The sequence below is a fragment of the Eutrigla gurnardus genome (genome assembly GCF_963514095.1).
Source record: "Eutrigla gurnardus genome assembly, chromosome: 7".
Lineage (NCBI taxonomy): Eukaryota > Metazoa > Chordata > Actinopteri > Perciformes > Triglidae > Eutrigla > Eutrigla gurnardus.
Window position 1 is genome coordinate 22115343 of NC_139921.1, and position 21126 is coordinate 22136468.

The window sequence follows — 21126 nt, forward strand, 5'->3', positions numbered from 1 at the left end:
GAGGAAGGGCACCGGACAACAGATGGTCAATAGGGGTCTTTGTTCCACTATTAACTACAGATGACTGACATCTTCTGGCCAAACACAGAACGGCAGGTCCAAGTGCATTATTCATGATAATCAGCCCCGTTCTAAATGGTCCCATCTGTGGGCCTTGCCTTTGCAGATGTTGCTAAACTGCATTAAAGCGCTAACTCATGTGGAAGCCAAGACAGCTTGTGGATTACAATGAGGTCTATTCAGGATCCATAAGTCAGCTTTGTTACCCACAGCAGGGGGTGCCTTGGAAAGAATCTGATCTGACTTTCAGGCGAACAAATAGCTCTATTGTCCGTCCTGAAATCAAGTCTTGAAATGAGCAGTGAGCAAATCTTCCTCCGGAGATGTCAAACTCCTACGCGACAGCATAAACAAGAGTTCAAGTTCTACCATTTTCCCCCTATTATCTGTGGGATATGACGGATTAGGAAGAAGAAGTCATTGTATCCAAAAAGAGAAATGCTTTAATAAAAGGAAATAAATACAGTGCTTTGGATGGCAGTTAGAATCCATTACAGGCATGGGTTATTGCACAGCTCTAAGGACAGACAAAACACTTTCAGTACATCCATTCAAAGTTAAAGCAACAGTGGTACCCGACACAAATTTAACAAATTTCATTCAGCAACATCCACGATGACTTTCGATGCTTTTTTTCCCCTCTTTCTCACCCAGTGACTGGTTACATATGGCTGCAGATTTTAAAGACTGACAACACACCTGTGACAGCGCTCAATTCTTTTACTTAATAATGGCTTCGAACTGGTGTCAACAGCGGTGTTGAATCGACAAAAACACGTAACAGTAGACATTTCCCTGATGCTTGTGGTACCTTTTAGCAAGAAAAACATACTGTCATTCAGAGCGGTGTGCATTAAACGCTCACATGGTCAAAATTAAGACGTATCTTGACAAAAGGTGTTTTTTTTTTTTTTTTTTAGTTGCTTCTTTTTTTTTCTTGCAAGCAGAGTGAACAGTTAAAAGTCTGTGCTTGAATCAAGAAATGCTAGAATGAAAAAATGTGCAAAGTTTACATACATTTTGGAAACGCACAGTCAAATCACAAACGCTAGCAGGAACATTGTTGTCCTTGTTACGGTGGTCTGGTCCACACTGGTGAAATACATATTTGCTGTGTCTGAAACCACTCAATGTGACTTCACAAAGGTATGGAGGCAACAATGCAACTGTCCTTGTATTTTTGCATTACACGTCTATGGTCTCCAAGCTTTCTGCATCTACTGCTGCAATGTAACACATGCTCATCAGAAAAATACAATAAACAATGGGCTGTTTTTCTACGTCATTTCTGTGCAGTAGCTGATGAACGGGACAGATCCACCGCATCAAATGCAGAAACACTTTCATATCACGCTCCCTTATTTGTCCCTGCTTCCATATATATTTCCCCGGTCACCTGTCCGGTCATTTGAGAGGCAGCCTGGTTTCAGTCAGTAGGCCGTTGCATAAATAACAAACACATTAAATACCAATAAATGGATTCCATGTAGTGGCGGACCAGTCAACAACAGCCCTTGATTTTGTGTAACAGTAAACAAAAAGCATGTTGCACCAGAGCAAATGAAAAATAAAGCGCCTTGATAACTTGAAAAGTAGGACACAGAAACAATTTGACAGTGACAATAATCCAGTCCGTCACATGTGACTAATTCCAAACCGAGGGTAATTCCATTTCTTCATCCGTTGCAAAAATGTTTCGTAAATGATTTCATTAAGAAGTCCATAAAACGATCACAAGTAGTGTTCTACTCAATAAAGAAGACAAAGCAGTTTCTTAGATGTGGGTTGGCACTCTCTGCAATGTCTCCTCGACCCAGCGTCCCTTTACTATTACATATGACACCATGCAAAGTGAGTAAGCCGTCTAACTTTTGCATAATCGTTACTGGGTGTGTTTTTAAAAGGACCACGTTTGACACACAGGAGTTTTTCTTTTTAGAACTGCTGTGACAACCCTAAGGCAAGAGTCATGATAAACAGCCAAAGCAAATTTTCGAAAACAAAAAACATCATTTGCTGTCTCAAGTTTCCCCATATTTCAATTTTTTTTTTAGTAAATTTGCAAGTAGTGACAATCTCAGTCAATTACAGACTTATATGACTTATTATGTGGTGGATGGAAAATTATTTTAAGACTAAATAAACTCTTTTCACAGATATATATATAAAAGAAGAAGCTGACATATCCATTGATTGAAAGAGTGTGAATTGGTCACAAGAAAAAGGCAAAAGAGATGCAATTAACGTTTGGGTGCAATGTATCACAAAATAATAAAGAAGCTATTTTTACCCCAGGCCAGTTACTTTTTCCATGGAGTACGCCTCAGAATTACTAATGCCGAACAGCTCATAAGCTAGACATATAAATGATATTTGGCCGCAAGTCTGAATCCCATTTTTCCAAGAGACGAGATCCAGATTTATATCCACAAGAGCCTGAAAATCACTAGGAAAAATATTTATTTTTTTAAGAAAAAATACATCTAGTACCACTGATTTCATCTGGATATTAATATAAAGATATAGCACTGAAAATCCTCTCAGTAACTCATGTTTAAAATAGAAGTAGTCGTTTGAATGATTGCGATTGTTATGGGTGAAACCTCTTGTCTTATAAATGACATCATCAAGAGATTTCAAAATAAAAAAATAACTGGGTGTAAGAAAATAATTATACGTCCGGCCCTTGTTTAAGAGGGTAAATATGCACACAAGCCTCATGTGCAGCAAATGTCACATGGGAACTAATGACGTCCTGTAGGCTGTTCAGCTCTAACTGTTGAGTAAGAGACATTTGTGCCTGATACTTTAACATGAATTGGACGGTTTTCAGGAAAACAAAACACAAAAGGAAATTTTAGTTTTACTTGACTGACTAGTATATAAAAGTGGCGCGTTTTATCTAGACAAACAATGTAAAAAAACAAAACAAAAAGGCAATAGCAATCAAAGAGGAAAAAAACAACAACTAAAAATATGTTTGTTATGACTTTCTTTGTACTTTCCTAAACATTATCAAAAGGGATAATGCCCTATGTTTTTGTTTGGAAAAACTAAATAGAAATAATCTGCACAAGTTATATTATTTGGATAATTTTGAAAGGCATTGCGTTTGTTTGTTAGCATTAGGTTTTTGAGGAGTAGAAGCTAAAAATACTTAATACAATTATATTTCTGTCTCCTTGCTAAAAAAAAAAGAAAAAGAAAAGTTAAAAGAACAGAGGCAGAACTTGAAGCCTCAGAGACCGAGGGTCAGGCAAGTGTGTCACAAGGCTCCCGGATGAGTCTGCGGTGGGGAGGCTGGATTCAAGCACTGATTAACAGGAAGTGTTATTTGCCAAACAGACTGCAGCTGTTTAAGGCCGAAAACTTGGGGATGGAGTTAGAACTCTCTTCCTCTGGGGAAACAAACACTTCTGCACTAAACTCATTAGACCCTTATTCCATATGTATGTGTAGCTTGTGGTCATACTGGCAAAGGATGCACCTCCTTAGGGGTTCCTAGTCCAACATAGTCACCCTTAGGGTGCGCAACTACACAAAAAAGAGACAAAAAAATGCACATCTTGGAATAAAGTCTGTCAGTAATGATTCCCGCGTGTTAAAAGAGCTGGATCACAGGGAGATAGAGGGGGGGAAAACAATTATTATTGTATTAAAGCAGTTTGTGTGGATGAAAAATTAATGGATGAGGTTTATTTTCACGTCTTGCCCAGAAGGTGACATACACCCTTCAGGGTTATAAGACACCATTCAAGTGTAATGAATGTGCTGCCTCAGTGTGGCTCGGGAGTATCTTCTTCTGGGTCAGGGGGTTCAGTCTTCTGCTTGTATGTAAAGGTCAACAGGAAGAGCGCTATGTCATGTGAGCACCAGTAACCTGTGTGTGAGGTCACGGCCGACCAATAGCGACTCTCCACCAGGCCCTCTCGTAGCTCGAAGTCCACGCGCCGCTCCAGCTCCACTGCCAGACACAAATAGAGACATTATTACTTGATTTGTCTCTCCCAACCCACCGACATACGTGAGAACTTCTCAATGACTATTTAGTTTTGGGACATATTAAGCGAACTAACATGATGTGTCGGCAATGGGTGAGGTGGGCCGAATCATGGTGGAGAGGCCGTATGCTGACTGGCTTTCCGTCCGCTTCTGCTCCTCTTCCTCTGTGTTGGCACCTCCCTCCAGCCCTAAAGACACCGAGGGCTGGCTGTTGGAGCGGGAGAAACGGGAGAAGAGGATGCCTCCGATGCCCTTTCCGATGCTCGCCGCTCCTATAATTGAGTGTGGAAGATGGGAAGAAATAAAAAACGATAAAAAAAAACACTTTTCTTACTGTTTTTAAAATGCATTTATTTCAAAGTATATGGGAAGTGTATGCGCCGATTCTCAATCCCTCCACATGGTGGCACTGTTGATGTGGTAAGCTTACTTTACTTCAAATGTTGAACCTCACAGTAGAGAAAAGATTTCACTTATGGGATTAGGACAATCTCTAGAGAGAAATTGAATTCTCTCAGCTCCTATTGCCGTCAGTATTCTCATATTATTTCCCTATTACATAGAATGTATGAAAAGGAGAATACACACTTGTTTCTTCTCCACCCCAGACACTTTTCATTGCAGTAGTTGATCCTCTGACAAATTTTAAATATGGATTTATCATTGGTTTATTAAAAAATTGTACAACTTTTGAAGTTTTACGGACCAAAATACTGTAAGATACTGTATCCTTCACCACGAGGTCGCTTTAAAAAGCCTGTTCTAGTCAAGTGCGTGATAGATGGAGCAGTAGTCACGATGTAGTGCTTTACCCAGTATGCTGGCTTTGCCCAGATTGGTGATCGACTCTCCATAGTGCCTGCGGGCGAGTACAGGAGAAGTGCTCGGGCTGGGGATGCTCTCAGTGTCAGATGTGGGATCTTTGACTGGGTTCAGGAATGTGGGCCTGATCTCATCGTAGGGTGTGGGGTTAGTGGCGCTAAACCTGATAGAGAAAACACATACTTGTAAAACACGCCGTATGGGTACACCAGATAACATCGAATGTTATGAGATGTAAGTTCTTACCAGTGTATCTGAACAGGTGCAACATTGCTGTAATGTTTGAGGATGAGGGGCTCCAGTCTGTAGGCCTGCACAGAGCAATAAAACCTCAGTTAGCTTACAGTGCAGAAATGTTTCCTTCACTACTTCAAGTCGTCAAATGCATACAGTGCACATTTTTATAAGATTTTAATATCCGACCGAGTGAGTGGCAAAGGTCTGGCTTCTATTTGCGGAGTGCAGCGGCAAATGGCAAGTCCAGTAAAAACAGCAAATTTTGTGTGGGTGAAGTTGAAAATTATTAAGAAAAGGAAATCTTGACTTGGGTGTCATAACCCAAGAGAGGGAGACTTACCACAGGGTCTGTGGGATGGAAGACATTGAAGAGCCTGCCGCAGATGAAGGTGGGCAGGATGTGGTCCTGGTGGCAGCTGGAACCAGGACGGATCCCTCTCAGAGCCAAGAACACCGCCAGAGGAGAACCCATGCAGAAGAAGTTTTCCACCTGAGAGGCAAAAAGGTGCAAAGATTATATAAGACGTTCTAAATGGAGTCTTTAATATTGACACAGACAGCATTTTGTCTTATTAAAAAATGACCGCAATTTAGTTAATTCATGGAATTAGGTGGTGCGCTGAGTTATTCCTACTATCTAAGCAAATATCCCTGCAACAAAAAAGCTGAAACCACTATTTTTTATCGATTAAGGTTGATTAAGTAATTTCACATTGTAACACATAACAGCATATAAAAAAAATGTAGTATCTTACTTTAAATTTGAGGGCTGGGCGTGCCGGGGGTTTTGATGCCTCCAGTGTGAGGAGTTGGCTTTCCAGCTCTTGTAACCTGTTAAAAGAAGAAACAGTTCATTTCTGAAACCACAGCTTTTTGAATGTCTATGTATTGCTGATACATAGTAATACCGATTCTCCCAAAGGCTACAGTAATCAATTTCACGGTCATAATAGCGTGCTTCCTCTCAAAAACAAAACAGGAAACAGAACCTGCCAACACAAAATAGGGCATGTGATGAACAGCACGCTGTGCTGCGGATATTGTATTTGGAGGAGAGCGGTTTGAAAGGCATGAATAGTTTGTGTTGCTTGTTCGTATCCGGAGCGCAAACTCATATTCACGACAACTTCAAGTTTTGATGTTTTACATCAAGCCTCTGTGAAATCTTGACCACTTTCTCCCCATATATCTCTTACAGCTACACATATCATCTCTGAGGCCAAGCTCACATATTAGCAAGCTCTACCTATTTTTTGTGAGCCGCAGCTGCTCTAAAACATGCTTCTCCTCATAGGTCATCCAGCGCAGGTCCAGCTCCTCCTCCACAGCGTGGTGCTCCTGCTGACAGAAGCGTACAGGATCCCATCCCGTCATGATGTCGTAGGTGATGACGCAGCCGAGGGAGTGAGACACGATGGACACTTTGCCTCCCCTCTCTTCAAAGTCAGGGTTTCGGGAGCAGAAAAGTGTATAAAGTCTGTTTAGCTCCTGTGTTAGGCCCTTGGTAATCTGGGAGGGGAGGCAGGGAGAGGAAGAGTTTTCAAAACAGTGGGCCAAAAAGAACTCTAATTTCTGGTTTCTGATTGTGTTCCACTCTCACCTCATCCCGGTAAAGGGGGCTGTTGTAGTACATGATGTCCATGGCACTGCTGTTGAGTAGATCTCTCAGTCCTCTCACTTTGTCTGGTGTTATTGAGTCTACCGTGTCTACAGAAACAAAGCCACATGATGCTGCCTGAATTCATACACTCAATGGTCACTTCATCAGCTATACCTATCAAATCTAACGCAATGAAATACAGAAATCAGCCATAAAATCTATCTTTACAAATATAAGTCAGTTTTCATTGTCGGAGAGGTATTTAGGGGGTTGTATGAGGTACGTTCCCAGTAAAGCAATGCAATGCTGTGTAAGGGGGCAGTAGCAAAATTTACATTAGCCACCTAAAAAACTCAATATCCCTTTGAGTGTATGCTATCTTTAGAATACTTTCAGCTTCATCTTGCTGTCAGACAGAACGGAAAGTTATCTATGTTTCATTCAAAGCAACCAGACTCCATTAATTGCATAGATAAGTTTCACTTTTCAGTTCACCATTGGGAAATATTCTAAATATAGCATCCACTCAAATAGAAAATGATCATTTTTAAGGCTGGCCTTTCTTTTAGATAGCTAAAATAGTTTTACTTCTACTACTGTAGGTATACACGATGGATATATACCTCATGCATCCCCTTTTCAAAAATCCAAACTATCCCTTTAATTCAACAATATGTTAATAATTGAGATATTGAGATTGTACTTAGTGGGGTTGAACTGACCATAGTCTTTCCTGTTTTATTAGAACAGGAAAGACTGAGCAACACAATCTACAGAGATAACAGAAACACACTGGAACTGGTCACAATTAAAGCACAAACCAAACCGAATACATAAACACACATGCACGGTCTCAAAAACACACACACTGACCTCCATCCAGTGCAAGTTTAGAGCGCCACTCGACAGGCAAGAACTCAACATGCTCGTCATTGTGCTCTGAAAAGTGCTTCTCCTCCATCTTCCTCACACCCTCCCTCAGCCTGAATAGACACATCACAATGGAGACCACACAGTGTATGAGGACAACATTGCACACGGACATCCTTATTACTTTACGGTGCATGTGTTGGCCGAAAAGTAAGTACAAAATGCAAAAAAAAGTGCTTCCTTCAGAAACTATGAATGCCATCATCACGTTGTCTGGGCAGCAGTGTATTATTATGCTCTGAGTGGATGAGTAACATCAGTAGCCCTGCTCCAGACTGACTAGCTAGTCTGTGTTTGCACTTGTTCGCTCACACACTTTAATGACTGTCGGGAAGAGGAGAATCTGACACACACACACACACACACACACACACACACACAGTAGTTGCCATGCTGCTAGTCTTACACAGGGCCACATTAGCTCACAGGAAACTCTGAATAGAAAAAGAGAGAGGCGAGGTAGGGTGTTTACATGGGTAAATGGAGGCTTTTAGTTGACCGGTCTGTGAATGGAGCACCTAATGCAAGCTTTGACAGGACTATCTGCAGGCTAGCCTGTCTGCAGGGGAGATAAATGCTCCTACGTTTCAGCATTACAGAGCTTTCTGTGTCCCGATAAAGCTAAAATAGATTTTAGAAGGACACTGTTTCAGCATAATTACCAACAACTTCCTCTTGCAATGCTGCTGACACTGACACAATTTAATTGAGGTTAAGAAAAAACAAAAACAAAACAAGCAGCTAGCTAGACATATCGGGTTGATCTTTCCTCTTGGCTGAGGAAAGTGTGCATGCTGTAATCCACAGGGAGCTGGGAGTGAGGCTTAAAGTGCTCTGCCGTCTGACTTGGTCTACTTTACCTGCTTAGCTAGCCTAAGCCGCAGCCAGTGGGCCGACGCTAAGTTTGCGAAACGGAGACACACATGACTCCGGCCTGCACTACTGCCTGTAATGGTCAAGGTCCAGTCCCAGTACAGTGGTGCGATTAATGGTCAGGGTCACGTCTTTGTACATTACATCGTACAAAGACACAAACAAGAAAAGGCATGTACGCCAACGATGACTTCATTGTTGTTTCACCCTTAAAAAGAACAATAGATATCATTTGCTCTATCTGTGTATCTTAAGGAAGGCAGAAGTGATTATTGTTGCCTGTAACTTCCCAACTGTGGCATCCACACAAATATCTACTATTGACAGAGTTCCTTAAAACAATAAGCCTTTGAGAGCCCAAACTCAGCAGGCTGGTTAAAGAATGGGTTAGAAGTATCAGAGGCCATGCTGATAATATTGGATTGAATTGCCATGGTTGTGAGCTATCTGCAGGTGTGGTGTTATCAAAAGAAATGCTTGAAATAACTTCCCACATGGGAGGCCTTGGATGAACAAAGCTGGGGGGAAATGTGAGACATTCGATGGAATTACTACATAAATAAAAAAAATAGTGTTTTTCTGTTTAATATCGTCTTTTGGAGAACCAAACCTATGGGATGTGGTGGTATTTAACAGCTGTGCTTAATATATAGCACCCCTAAAATCCCATGTGGCCCCAGCCTGGCCCCCCATTTGAAATAGTCGAGAGCCAGCACCTTGTTTAGTCACTTGTATACAAATGCCTGAACATTAAAGTCATCTGGAATCACAAGAACCTGCCAGACAGGGTGATATCTGGAACCGCTCACCATCTCTGTTTACATGTGGGAATACCTTTAAACCTGCCCTTAGCCCTTTTACAATCTAATGGAACAAAAGTGGAAGAACTAGTTTAAAAAATAAATAAAAAGGCATGCCTACAATCCAATCCTCAAGCACGTCATGCTTTTAAAAACTCACATTCCAGTGTTTTTAATAATGCGTCCTTGGTCCATCTTCTGTCCGATCCCATGAACCACAAAGACGACGTGGGTCGTCTGAGGGGGTCTGTCCTCAGGTGAGGCCTCCTCAACGTAACCCCGATGGAGCCGCGTTCCACTGCTGGAGGCTGATAGAGGACAGAGTACGAGGTTGAATTATTACATGTCGTATCTTACTGTTGACTTGTGATCCTGAACAGTAAGAAAAGCTAAACACACACATTCCCAGTATGTTCACTAGAAGGCTATAAATATCTCAGTGATGGTGTTTAAGTAACGTGCTGTTCTGAATCCAACGAGGCCAGTAGGTGAGACAAGAAGCTTTGCTGGGACTGTGGCGCAACACTCTGTGCCAGCGCTAACGTGCCTGGAGGATTGAATGTGTGTCCTTATTTAGAATCAATAGTCTGGTCCAGTCATGTGCTGCTGTCTCGATGGCACTAAGGAGATTTCCCACACTGAGCATTTGTGTGTCAGGGGGAGATTGCCATAACCAGTGACAACTCCTCCTCTTATTATCTGTGGGCGGGAGATGAAAAAGCACTGTAGAGCTGGGAGACTGTAGATCAGATTAGACTCATCCGCGCAGATCAAACATCGAACATGCGGGTCAAACTGCACCGAGAGTGACAGATGGACACTGCGTCATTTTCTGGGCTAATCCAGTTAAGAGACTAAACTGTACCCGGCCGGGTTGAAACAACTGTTGAATAGTAGAAAATAACAGCACACTTTCAATGCAGCTATAAGCATCTCGTTTCTGTATTTCACGGGCAGAGAAGTGGGAACAGGTGGGGACTAATATGGATTAATATGTTGTTGGTGGGTCCACCATTTTGGTCTGGCCTGAGGTATCTCAACAACGATTGGCAACGATGGATTACAATGACATTTGTTACAGGATGATTTCTTCCAACTTCCACTGAGGGTTCAAATTTCGCATATATATCCTATATTTTGGTTTATGACCAAATAACCACTATATTAATGACATTCCCATCCCCCTCAGCTGTACTGCTAATTAGCAACGGTTAGGGACAAGAGACTACGATGTTGATTATCACAATCATTACCTTCTAAACAGATGCATGTCATTGTGAGCATGCTGATATTAAATTCAGCGCAAACCATGGCTCCATTTAAGTACAGCCTCGCTGTTAGCATGGCTGTAGGAATGATCAGTGGGTCTCAAAGAATATTCCCTGTGCTGATACAAGTACAAACACACATGCAGTAGGATCAGGTGACCTCATCATCTGAAAAGATAATGAAAGCGTGTAATATTACAGACCTTTTGAGAAGCCCAGCTTCTGGGTGACGGTGCGTGCAATTTTGGAGGTGGTGGCATCGCTGTAGAGGTACACCTCATCCACGCTGTGCCAATCAATATGGGTCCGACTCAGCTTCAGACTGTGGATGGCTGCAGGAGGAGGGGGAGCAGTGAGAGAGGAGTGAGTGAGTGAATGGATGGAGGAAATAGAAATAGAAGAGAGCATTTGGTATATGGTGTGGGGGAAATTTGGCAAAGAGAAGGGAAAAATCAGGGGAAAGGTTCACCGATGCCAAGGGTTGTGATTTCAAGGTGACGACAGAGGGAGAGAGATTGAAGACACCGTAAGAATTACACCGAGTTGTGATCATCATAAACGCAGTATGAAAAAGCAAAAGTCTAGGATCAGTCTATGCACAGCTCAATCAAATGCTGTCTGGAGCATTGATCTGCAGTTGGAAAGAAAAACACATCAAACCATCCCACACCGTGATTGCATATTCCAGCTCTTGCTTGTCTGTCCTGCTTGCGTCTGATGACATTTCAAGAGCAGATATCGAAATTCGTTTCACTTTCAGATCAATTTCTCTCCATGTTGCCGCTTCGAACTGTAATGCAGTGGCTAGGGCGAGTAAGAGCGGAGGTATGGCTAGGGCAGAGACACCGTTTGCTACCGGAGCAATAAATGAAACTGGTTGACTTGAGAGAGTTATTTATGTCCCTTCACCGTGTCCTTTAAACGTCCTGTACAGACAAGTTCATCTGGATGCAATTGGTGGAAGACTTTGGAGTCGGCCCAGTGCACAGTCATGGCTCTTTGTACAGCTCTGAAACAATCTGGGGATTAAACCCCCTTAAGAACGGGGTAAAGCACTAGCTGGAATAAAAATGCTCCAGATGACTTTTCTAGAAAACTTGTGACAACTGAAAAACTAAGGTTTACTGAACCTGTAACTTTCATATTCATTCATCCTCTAATATTTGGACGTTTATTAGCTATTCCCTGGGGGAATGTCTACAGTGAAAGTAAGGAAGTAAATAAGATACTAGAGTATGAGTAAGATACAACGTTAAAAAAAATGTCTCTCTTTCAACTTGCCATCTAAATTATTAAAACAAGATATATATTGACAGAGACATGTGTTTGTGAGTCACATGGTGGTGATAATCTGAGCCTCTGTAGACTGGCAGGCTAATTTCTTCATTGGGGAAGCATGACAGGAGGTAATGTGAAGCCAAGCAGTTATTGCACTTTTGATATTCACTCTGAGGGCAACCAGTATGAAAAGGAATGGCTGCCTCTAAAAGGAGAAGCACAGGCAGGGTCTGGAAGAAGAGTTTCCTACAAAGAACCAAAGTGTTAAAGGGCACTGCGTTTGGAATAACAAAAAGGAAGGACAATGTTTTCCCCCAACCAGATAAAACAATAACGATCATGTCCTGAGGAAACTGAAGTGAGAGATACAGTTTCCTCTGTCACACATTTCAATTTATTTGTCAAATGAAACCACTCAACAGCAAAGCAAACAAGGTGAATATCCACCACCACACAGCACGTGGCTAAACAACTCTACGACACCAGCAGCGAAGAGGAACAATCCACTCTTCTGAGAAGGGAACCTTTCACCATCTGGCTTGGCTTCAACTTAAACAGTTTAGAGCGGCCTCCTTCCCTTGTCCACCTCTTGGTATTCCAAGCGGGGGCAATGGAGAAAAGGATGGTGGCAGTTGCCATGACCCCTACACATTGTTATTATACAAGTGCAGGTCAAGCCACTACAGACTGTTGAGCTTCATTTGTAGCCGAGTCCACTGTAAAACAGGAGATAGTCCATCTGAATGATAAACTACTGTATGGTTTCTCTAGTTGGCTGGCTTTATCGATACAAAACAATACAAGTCTAAATATAGCCAGTAGTATGGATTGATGCTTAGGGGTTGTATAAGGACACTTCCTGTTTTACAATGAAAGTGATGCATTGTGAAAGGAAGGGCAAGGCGGGGGATCAAAGTGTACAGAGGAGCTGGCCGTCTACCAAGAAAGGTTAAAGAGTTTACCGAGGGAATTCTCTCGCACGGCTATGGCGACTTACTGAGGAACACACGGGGTGAGGATTACGGTTTTAAAAAAAGTAAGGCGAGAATGTGACAGGGCGTGGATGTAAAAATAAATGAGAAACAAGGAAACTGTGTGAGGCAGCGTTTGGGAAATAGGCAGGAAGTACAGAGCTGGGAGGGGAGGGGTGACAGAAATGAAAAGGAAGGGCTCCTTCATTTGTCCAGCAAAGAGGCAAGATACCAGCTACAACTTTTCCCTTGGCTATAGAGTGACAAACTTATCAGCTACGTTCCCTTGGTAAGGTTTCCAGCACTCTTGTAGACTATTTGCAGTACTGTAATACCCTGAATGCAGGCAGTGTGTTATTCGGGAAATCACAGGCCTCTGTTTAGGTCAATGGGCACTTGGGATTTACTATGAGATGAGGACACAGACCCCGAGACCTCTCTGCTCAGCATTTTTTGAAGGGGGTCAATACACCCAGAACTGGGACAGCGATGGGCTTCTAAAAGGGCGACTGCACACAACATGTTAGGGGGCCTATAGTAAAGGGCCCACAATGCCTCCCCTGTCCAGCTCATCCCTTGTGTTTGGCTCTCAACAGAGTGCTTTGTTCATTGCTCTTAGAGCGAGAGCTGGCGATGGCAGTTCATTAATGACGGTTATACTGCCAGAAGGAATGGGAGAAAGAAAGCAATGAGAGAGAAAGTGGGAGGTGGGGCTGGAGGGATAAAAAGGGGTAAAGAAGGGTGGCTTTTTGAGGACAAGCCTACTTATTTCACATCCACTGGGGTCTTGCCCTAGCAGCCGAGTGAACCAGGTTGTCTACTCACTATCCCAGCAAGGAGACAGATGCGAAGGTTTCCTCAAAAAGCAGCAACAGCGATAGTACCAAACTCTGGGTCACAGCACAAAAGGGGAGACGTTCTAGCAACTAGGCCCAGTTATGGCTACAATGGAGAACTGGGAGAGCAGCGGAAGTCCATTTTCAAACAACCATTTCTAACTGAGCCTAGGTCTAGCTCTAATCATTAGAGTGAACAGGTCTGAACCACAACAGAGAGGAAAATCAAGTTCCATAGGGGCCTAGGATCGACTAGGAGAGAGCACAAGCTAGCAGAAGAGGTAAAAAAATAACTTGGGATTATACAGTACCTTGGCAGCGTTTGCGCTTGTGACATGTGGTTTTAGCACTCGTCTGATATCCGCTCCAATTGAACAGAAAGGGGAGGTAGAAAGGGGGCAGGTGGGAGAGAACTAACAACCAAGAGAGAGTGAGTAATGGCCATTACCCTGGCGTCAGTTACACAGGCTACCGCTGTCATCACTCTTGAACAGACCAATCTATCAAGTAGCGCTGCTATCGGGTTACCACTTCAAGGCCCTGGACACTGAAGTCTGTACTGGTAACTGACTGAGCCTGGCCAGACCATCAAACAATGCCTCAGCAATAAACTGGGGTAGCTCAAAATGCAGCGCTGCTTGACATGTGCCGAAGATGACTGAGGTAACGTCGGTTTTACACCCATTACAGAAATATGCTGTTTTCACTGTGATGATCAACAAGTTTACCATAATTTGTTGAAGAAAAAAAAACATTTGCGAATGTGTTATTCACTCTTAAAAAACACCTTTAAAAAAGGCAGTATCATGAGATTGTTCAATACTTAAATAGTAGGTGGAATTTTACCTTTCAATACATGACTAAAACAAGCAGAAAACAATACAAACAACTATATTCTATACTAACAACCAAAGATTAGTGAACATTTCAAGACCTTTTGCAAAGAAGTGAAACACTGAACCTTAAAGTTAAAGCATGTCATAATACTTATGTTTCCAATTTGATTAATACATAGAATACTAAATAAAAATAGTTCAATTTTGCATATTAGAAATGTTTTACGAACTGATGTTGAATTCTCACACTCAACGCACACACGTACACACAGACACACACAATTAAAAATGTTTACTTTCATTGGTTATCTTCTTTGGAAAGTTATTGTACATTAAAGTAAAAACACAAATGATGCACAGGTTTGTGTGATTGGTCTCTAACGCTCCAGTGATGAGAGTCCAGGCACTGGTATAAGAGAGATACGAGCCCATAAGATATTTTATCTGTTTGGATACGATTTTAATATTGTTGCATCGGAATAAGTGAAGTTGATATAACCATTGCCCTACAATTACATACCGGTTAAAATTGGTTCTAATTGGATCTGGAGTTGACATTGAAAGACCTCTTCCTGCATTTTAGTAATCAAATCCGCAAAGTCCACAGGACTCACGTTTGACTAAAACCTTCGCACTGGGACAACGCAGACATCGGACTTGCAAATGTCAGCAGTGTCTCCCTCAGCAGAGGTGAAAGGCTGAGGAGGATGAGGAGAGACCTGCTGAGTGCACAGGAAGTTTGTTTGTTTGCTGTAAAAGCTATCAGCAAAGTCCATTTGGTGATTTCAGCACTGATGGATCCATCTACATAAGGGGTATTCCCTAATGACTGGAATATCTACTACGTGCAGAATCCTCATTGAAAAGTAATGAGGAACAACTCAACCGGTGTGGTGGTTTGTAGTGAATTGGGTTTAGATCACACTACATGGCATAAATCACCTGTATGTTCAGATATCACCTGATATTTGATATCTTTAGCATTAAAACTAACTGCCTTCCGTAAATAAATAAATGAATAGACAAAATATTTGAAATCCTCAGAGCTGGTTAATAGGTGAGAGATTTCTAGTTCTTTTAGGCACGTGTCTGTCATCGGTTACACAGTGTCTTCCCAGCCTCGTGTGCCGGTTAAATAAATGTGCAGCTGAATATTTAGAGTACACAAATAAACCTGTGGGCCTTGCCTACCTCAAACATACCAAAGTATTATGCTGACAGATGACCTTGTGCCCAGCCTGCTGGCTTTATTTTTCCTATGACGTCCGAGAGGCCGGGACACACCCTATAGTTTCCAGCATAGGCCTAATGCTCTATACCCACATACTGGAGAATTTGTGTTCAGTTGGGCTCGGAAAAAGACATCGTGCCAAGAAAGAATTCTGCTGATCAAAGTTGGCCACTGGAAAACATAGCAGTTTCTAAAACTGTGATGCCTTTGTGGCCATTTTCAGTCAGCTGTCATCTCTTATTCCTTCTGATATCTGATCTTCTGTGAAAACGATATACTATATCACATGCACACAATTTTAAATCTGACTTTCTTCCCTGCGATTAATTAAGAAAAAGCAGAAAAGCATGTATCATGAGGGAACAGGACATCCCTGCACCGAGTAGTCCTACCCACATTGTGATGTTATGCCTGTATAGCACGCTGGTATGTCTACCACATTGTTTTCTGCTTTACTGACCTTTATTCTCAGCTAGCTTCTCTAACACAAAGACAAAGGAGGAAGAGCAGAGTAGAGATAGGAAGGGGAAGAGATAGCAGGGGAAGTGTATGTACTGCAGTGCTGTCAGAGCGCAGCTCACTGGCTTTATGGTCCATTTATCAATTGTAATGCAGTTCAAGGTAGCCGGCTTATGGCTCCGAGTGCTTCAGATTATTAGCTCTGAGATGAAATACTCTACTATAAAGGCTCCCTGTAATAGAGAGCAAAACAATATGAATTAAAAGGATTTATCACTCGCTTTGCTTTCACAGTCTGCTAAATATAGGAGTGGAAAACAATCTGCCAACAGAGGCAGCAGCAGGGTTTCAAGCAGAGGCTTAGTTTCTAGTTTCATGCATTAAAGGAAATTATAAGAACATGTCAAATACAGCAGGCATTGGGTTTTTATAACATATATATTGTGTAAGGATATATACTTATTTCTCACTACCTGATGAACTATGCATTCGTGCAGTAGCTCATTCACAAGACAAGCTAAGGTCATGTGATCTGTGTGTTGGGCAATGGAGCGGACTTTATGTGTCACCCAGCCAATTTGTGTGCCTTTCCACTATATGCAGCTAATCTGACTATGATCCCTCTGTGAGTGTTTATACCTGCCTCCACATACTATTAGTGTCCATGTGTACATGTACAACAAAGTTTTGATCCACAGTTTCTGTCAATCAGTTCAGAAAAGTGCCAGTAGCTACGAGCACATGACTATGCTGATGTCTTCACTTAGAGGCCTCATAGGCCTTCATTTGTTCCGAGTAAGAGGCAGTGACAGTATCCTGACATGTGAGTTACAGAACAAACAAGCACATTTCTGCAAATGATAGCAACTTAACAGTTCAGGGTCATTACGCAGTTATTATACAAATATAATCAATCCAGGGTTATAGGAAATGAGCGTAATTTGTAGATTAACTGCTATTAATTGATTTAAGGAGGACGGTTTAAAGATTTACGTCAACGTTCCAGAATATCTTTGCATTGTTTAGATGTCTCTCACACATAAATTGCTCAATTTTAGCGGTGCAGACTAAGCATTTTGTCACTCCCTTTAACAGTTGCTGCGTCTTTTTTTTCTCCTCTCCTTCTCGGCTTCTCTCTGTTTATCTGCCACATTCACACACCCACACATTCATCACCAGTGAAGGTCCTGTAGATCTGGCTGCCTTAAGGAGACTGCTGAATCAAAGAGTCTCTTTCTTATTGCCTTTTCACAGCTAACGCCTGCTACATTTCGCCTCAGCCAGAGAGAGAGAGAGAGAGAGACGCGTCGTAATGTACGAGCTGCACCTGCTTTACATTGGGAGGATGACATGACAAAACCACTCACATGAATGGAAGCACCTGCTCCATTCATTTCTCTTGGCTGTCTGTCTGTCTGTCTGTCTCTCTGTGTGTGTCTGTGTGTGTGTGTGTGTGTGTGTGTGTGTGTGTACTACTACAGCAGACAGGGCTGTCACATGATACACTATTTATGACTTGGTTGTATTTCAAACTTTTAACGGAATGCACTAATACTGCCTTTGAGAGTATTTCATCTCCTCGCTAACAAAGCCTTTTTATAGGTGTTCATTTGTTACTGCCTGCCTTCCGGAAATAAAAAATACTGCAGGGCTATGACACAGTAAAGTACTGATGAGTGAGCGAATAAATGGGATTTTGACCTTATGATTCTACCCTAAACCACACTTTGACTCTATCACAGCATAAACATCTCTCACCATCTTTGCTATCGACGGTCCTGACCACCAAATCAGACTCGAAGGTGTCCTGAATTTGTTGCCCGCGGAAATGGTTGAGGTGCTCGTGCTCGATGAGGTCACTTTCCTCTTCCTCCAACGGGAGCCAGGTACCATCAATAAACCATTGGCCTCTCATGACTGGAATATGGTCTTGTTCTGTAAGACAAATGAAAAAAAGAAAGAAAAAAGAATCACTTGACTGTAGGGATGGACATTTTGAAACCTGCCTCCTGGGGACAGGAGCCTATGTGCTGTGTGGTGGAATATTTACCTAAATAAAGTTATTTTAACATTTGTTTGCTCTTTAGGGTGTGTGTGTGTGTGTGTGTGTGTGTGTGTGTGTGTGTGTGTGTGGTGCGGCACACCGCCTACCAAATGTTTCACACAATTCAGGGAGGCAACAATGCTGGAATTGAAATGCTTTTAGTCACTTTTTTTAGTAACCACTTTGACTTTTCAGAGGGTGTTTTGGATGACGTAAGCTGACTTCCATTTAACTCAACAAGTCTGGGAAATCCGGGAGGGCTGAGTCTCAGGGGCTTGTGGAGCGGGGTCAGTTTTGATTACAGTCTTGAGTGACATTATTAACCGATTCTCTGGTGCTGAATTAAGATTGTAAAGGCGGTTCTGAAGTGTGTGTACAGAGCCAGACTGCTCATCTGAAGAAGAAAAAATATATAAAAACAGATGAGTCTTTATTTGGGCCCACCATTACAGCGCTGAGGCTAAGACAGACATGCAAGCAAGATAAAAAGCTCACAGTAGACACTAGTCACTCATTTGTTAAGGTGGTTCATGTCTGCACAGAAAAGATAAGGATGTACACTTCATATAACATGAGGTTTCAAGTTCTCATGAAATGATGACCTCAACATAAAGCTGTTACGACTTGTGCTGCCTTAATTCTTTGTATTTTTATGGATGCTTTCTTCGTTGATAGAATAAATCAACATGCTCTCCATGTCTCACTTCTATCTTCCTAACCAATATGCTTTCCCTTACTTTAAAAAAACAAAACACCTCTTGAATTAGTTTCCCATCTCTCATGTAGTGCATCAGGGTCTTGAGCGTTAAGCTGTGTTTGCGATGGTACAGTATCGGCCAAGCTGAAACAGCACAGCTAGCTGATCTGACTACACAAGGGCATACATCCACTCCACAGCATGAACATTGAGTAAAATAACAGCTCTCTCTAAATGTCACTTGGCGTTAACATTCTAAAGAAGCAGCTACCCATAAACCCCTTACATCCAGGTCAGGTTTGCCGAGGCTTCATTTGCTCCCTTCCCCTTTTCCCCCGGAACTATCCATGAATTAGTTAGCGCGGATCGGCTGAGCCCGGTAGACTGGTTCCCTGGGTTGAGATGTTCCCTAAGTACAAAAGCTAAGCAATTACTTAGCCAGTGAAAGAAATGCAGGAGTCGGTATCTTAACTGAGTGGATAATCAAATTGTGGATGGGTGTTACACGCAATGAGTATCTGAGGAAGCACCAGAGACTTGTGAGTGGCTGTGGGTCATTAATCTGCATGCATAATACATATTAAAGTGTATGGGTACACATCAGGTATAAGTGCATATGGAAATGCACCCAGTGGGTGCTTTTGGGGGACGTGCCACCAGGAACTACATCATTGTTGACTGATGCAAAGCAAGAATGTGATTTTATAGACTTTGCAGAGGGGTGATTTATTTATATGATACTCACGCTTCCAGTAAACAGGGTTGCACTCCCTCTCTTTAACGTCCACCTCGTAGAGCCCTCCCCGGACACACACGGGCTCAACGTTGATGTCAATGCCGTCGGGGTCCCTGTCCTCAGAGGACACCGTGGATGTGTCCAGGGACCCTCCGTGCACGCTGCTGGTCCTGGTCTCCACCGGCACTGCGCCGTTCAGCCCCCTACTCCCCACGCCGTTGTTACCGCACTCTTCCTCCGCACCGCTGACCCGGGAGCCCACGGCCGCGCCGGGGTCAAGCTCACAGTATTTCCGAAACATGCACTCGATGTTGAGCGAGTCGTGCCCGAGGAAGGGCTTCCAAGTTTTCTTGTCCTCCTTGTAAAACCAGCGCACCTCCTCGGGACCGAGCTCCGTCACCACCTCGTTGAAGCGGTGCCTGGAGCTGTTGGACCGCGACCGCTTCCTCCTGTCGAACAGCGGACCCGCGTTGATGCCGTCGTACTCCGGGGAGCCGCCGTCGAGGAAGGCTGCCGGCGAGTTCAGGTCCAGCAGCAGCCCGTCCTCGGCGCCGCGGTGTCTGGCGTGCAGGAGCGGCAGGTGCCCGGCGTCCAGTCCCGACTGCACCGAGGACATCCCCGCCTGCATCGCGTCGTCCATGGGACTCATCTCGTGACAGCACGAAAACGCATCGCCTCCCAAATCCCACTCCTTGTTGTTGTTGTTGACGACGACGGCGTTGATGCCTTTGACGTCGGTGCTCAGCGACGAGCTCAATGTGGAGGTCTTGGTTGCAACGTTGAAACTGCTCATAACTAACGTCACCTGAGCGAGCCGACCTCACTACATCCTCGTCCGCCACTTCACGGTGACGAGGCTCTCGCAATTACTTCGCGAGGCGTCATGTTGGTCGGCGATACGAATTAAAAAATGTTTAAATAACAATTAAAGACCTTCCAGACGAGCTCCCACCGCCGCATCCCCCCTCGAGTGCCCCGCAGCTGTCGCTACACCAGCCTGTTAGCTTGCTTGCTAGCTAGCTAGCTAAGCTAACGAAGCCGGTTGTAGAACTCCGAGGCTATCTTATTAGCAGGTTTGCAACGTTGCAACCGGAAAACCCTTTTTTTTGCCCCCTTTCTCTCCTACTCTTACCTAATATGACACCATACACTTTCCTGTCACGGAGACCCCTTTGGTTCAGCTTGCGAAGCGTAACATTGCAGTCACCATACTTTGTGTGTGTGTTCCGGTCTCGGTCGGAATTTCGGATTCATTCGTTGTCCAAACAAATCTCTCGCATAGAGACAGCACTGTAGTATGCGTGTGTATGGCTTGACAGCTGACGCTAGGAGCACAGGATTCAACCGTGAACGCGCACGTACAAGTTGTGCAAACATGACGACATCCCCCCCTCCTCGGTTCATGAAATGCATTCTTATTATTATGCGCTAGATGGCGACAAACGC

General features: G+C 43.2%; 1 protein-coding gene across 2 annotated transcripts; it reads right to left on the reverse strand.

Moving 5' to 3' along the window:
* Positions 1-488: 488 nt before the first annotated feature.
* On the reverse strand, positions 489-20909 carry ddhd1a (DDHD domain containing 1a). 2 transcript variants are annotated; one of them, XM_084012703.1, is made up of 14 exons: positions 19690-20909; positions 17962-18138; positions 13989-14090; positions 10796-10924; positions 9485-9632; positions 7595-7704; positions 6722-6828; positions 6368-6630; positions 5877-5952; positions 5462-5611; positions 5131-5195; positions 4875-5047; positions 4137-4334; positions 489-4024 (listed from the first exon to the last, which is right to left on the reverse strand). In XM_084012703.1, exons 1-14 carry the CDS (start codon positions 20471-20473, stop codon positions 3837-3839), a joined length of 2670 nt encoding a protein of 889 aa, XP_083868829.1. In that variant the 5' UTR covers positions 20474-20909; the 3' UTR covers positions 489-3836. The 2 variants fall into 2 exon arrangements, with proteins under 2 accessions (XP_083868829.1, XP_083868830.1); XM_084012704.1 differs by lacking the exon at positions 13989-14090 and having other exon boundaries at positions 19690-20907.
* Positions 20910-21126: the final 217 nt, after the last annotated feature.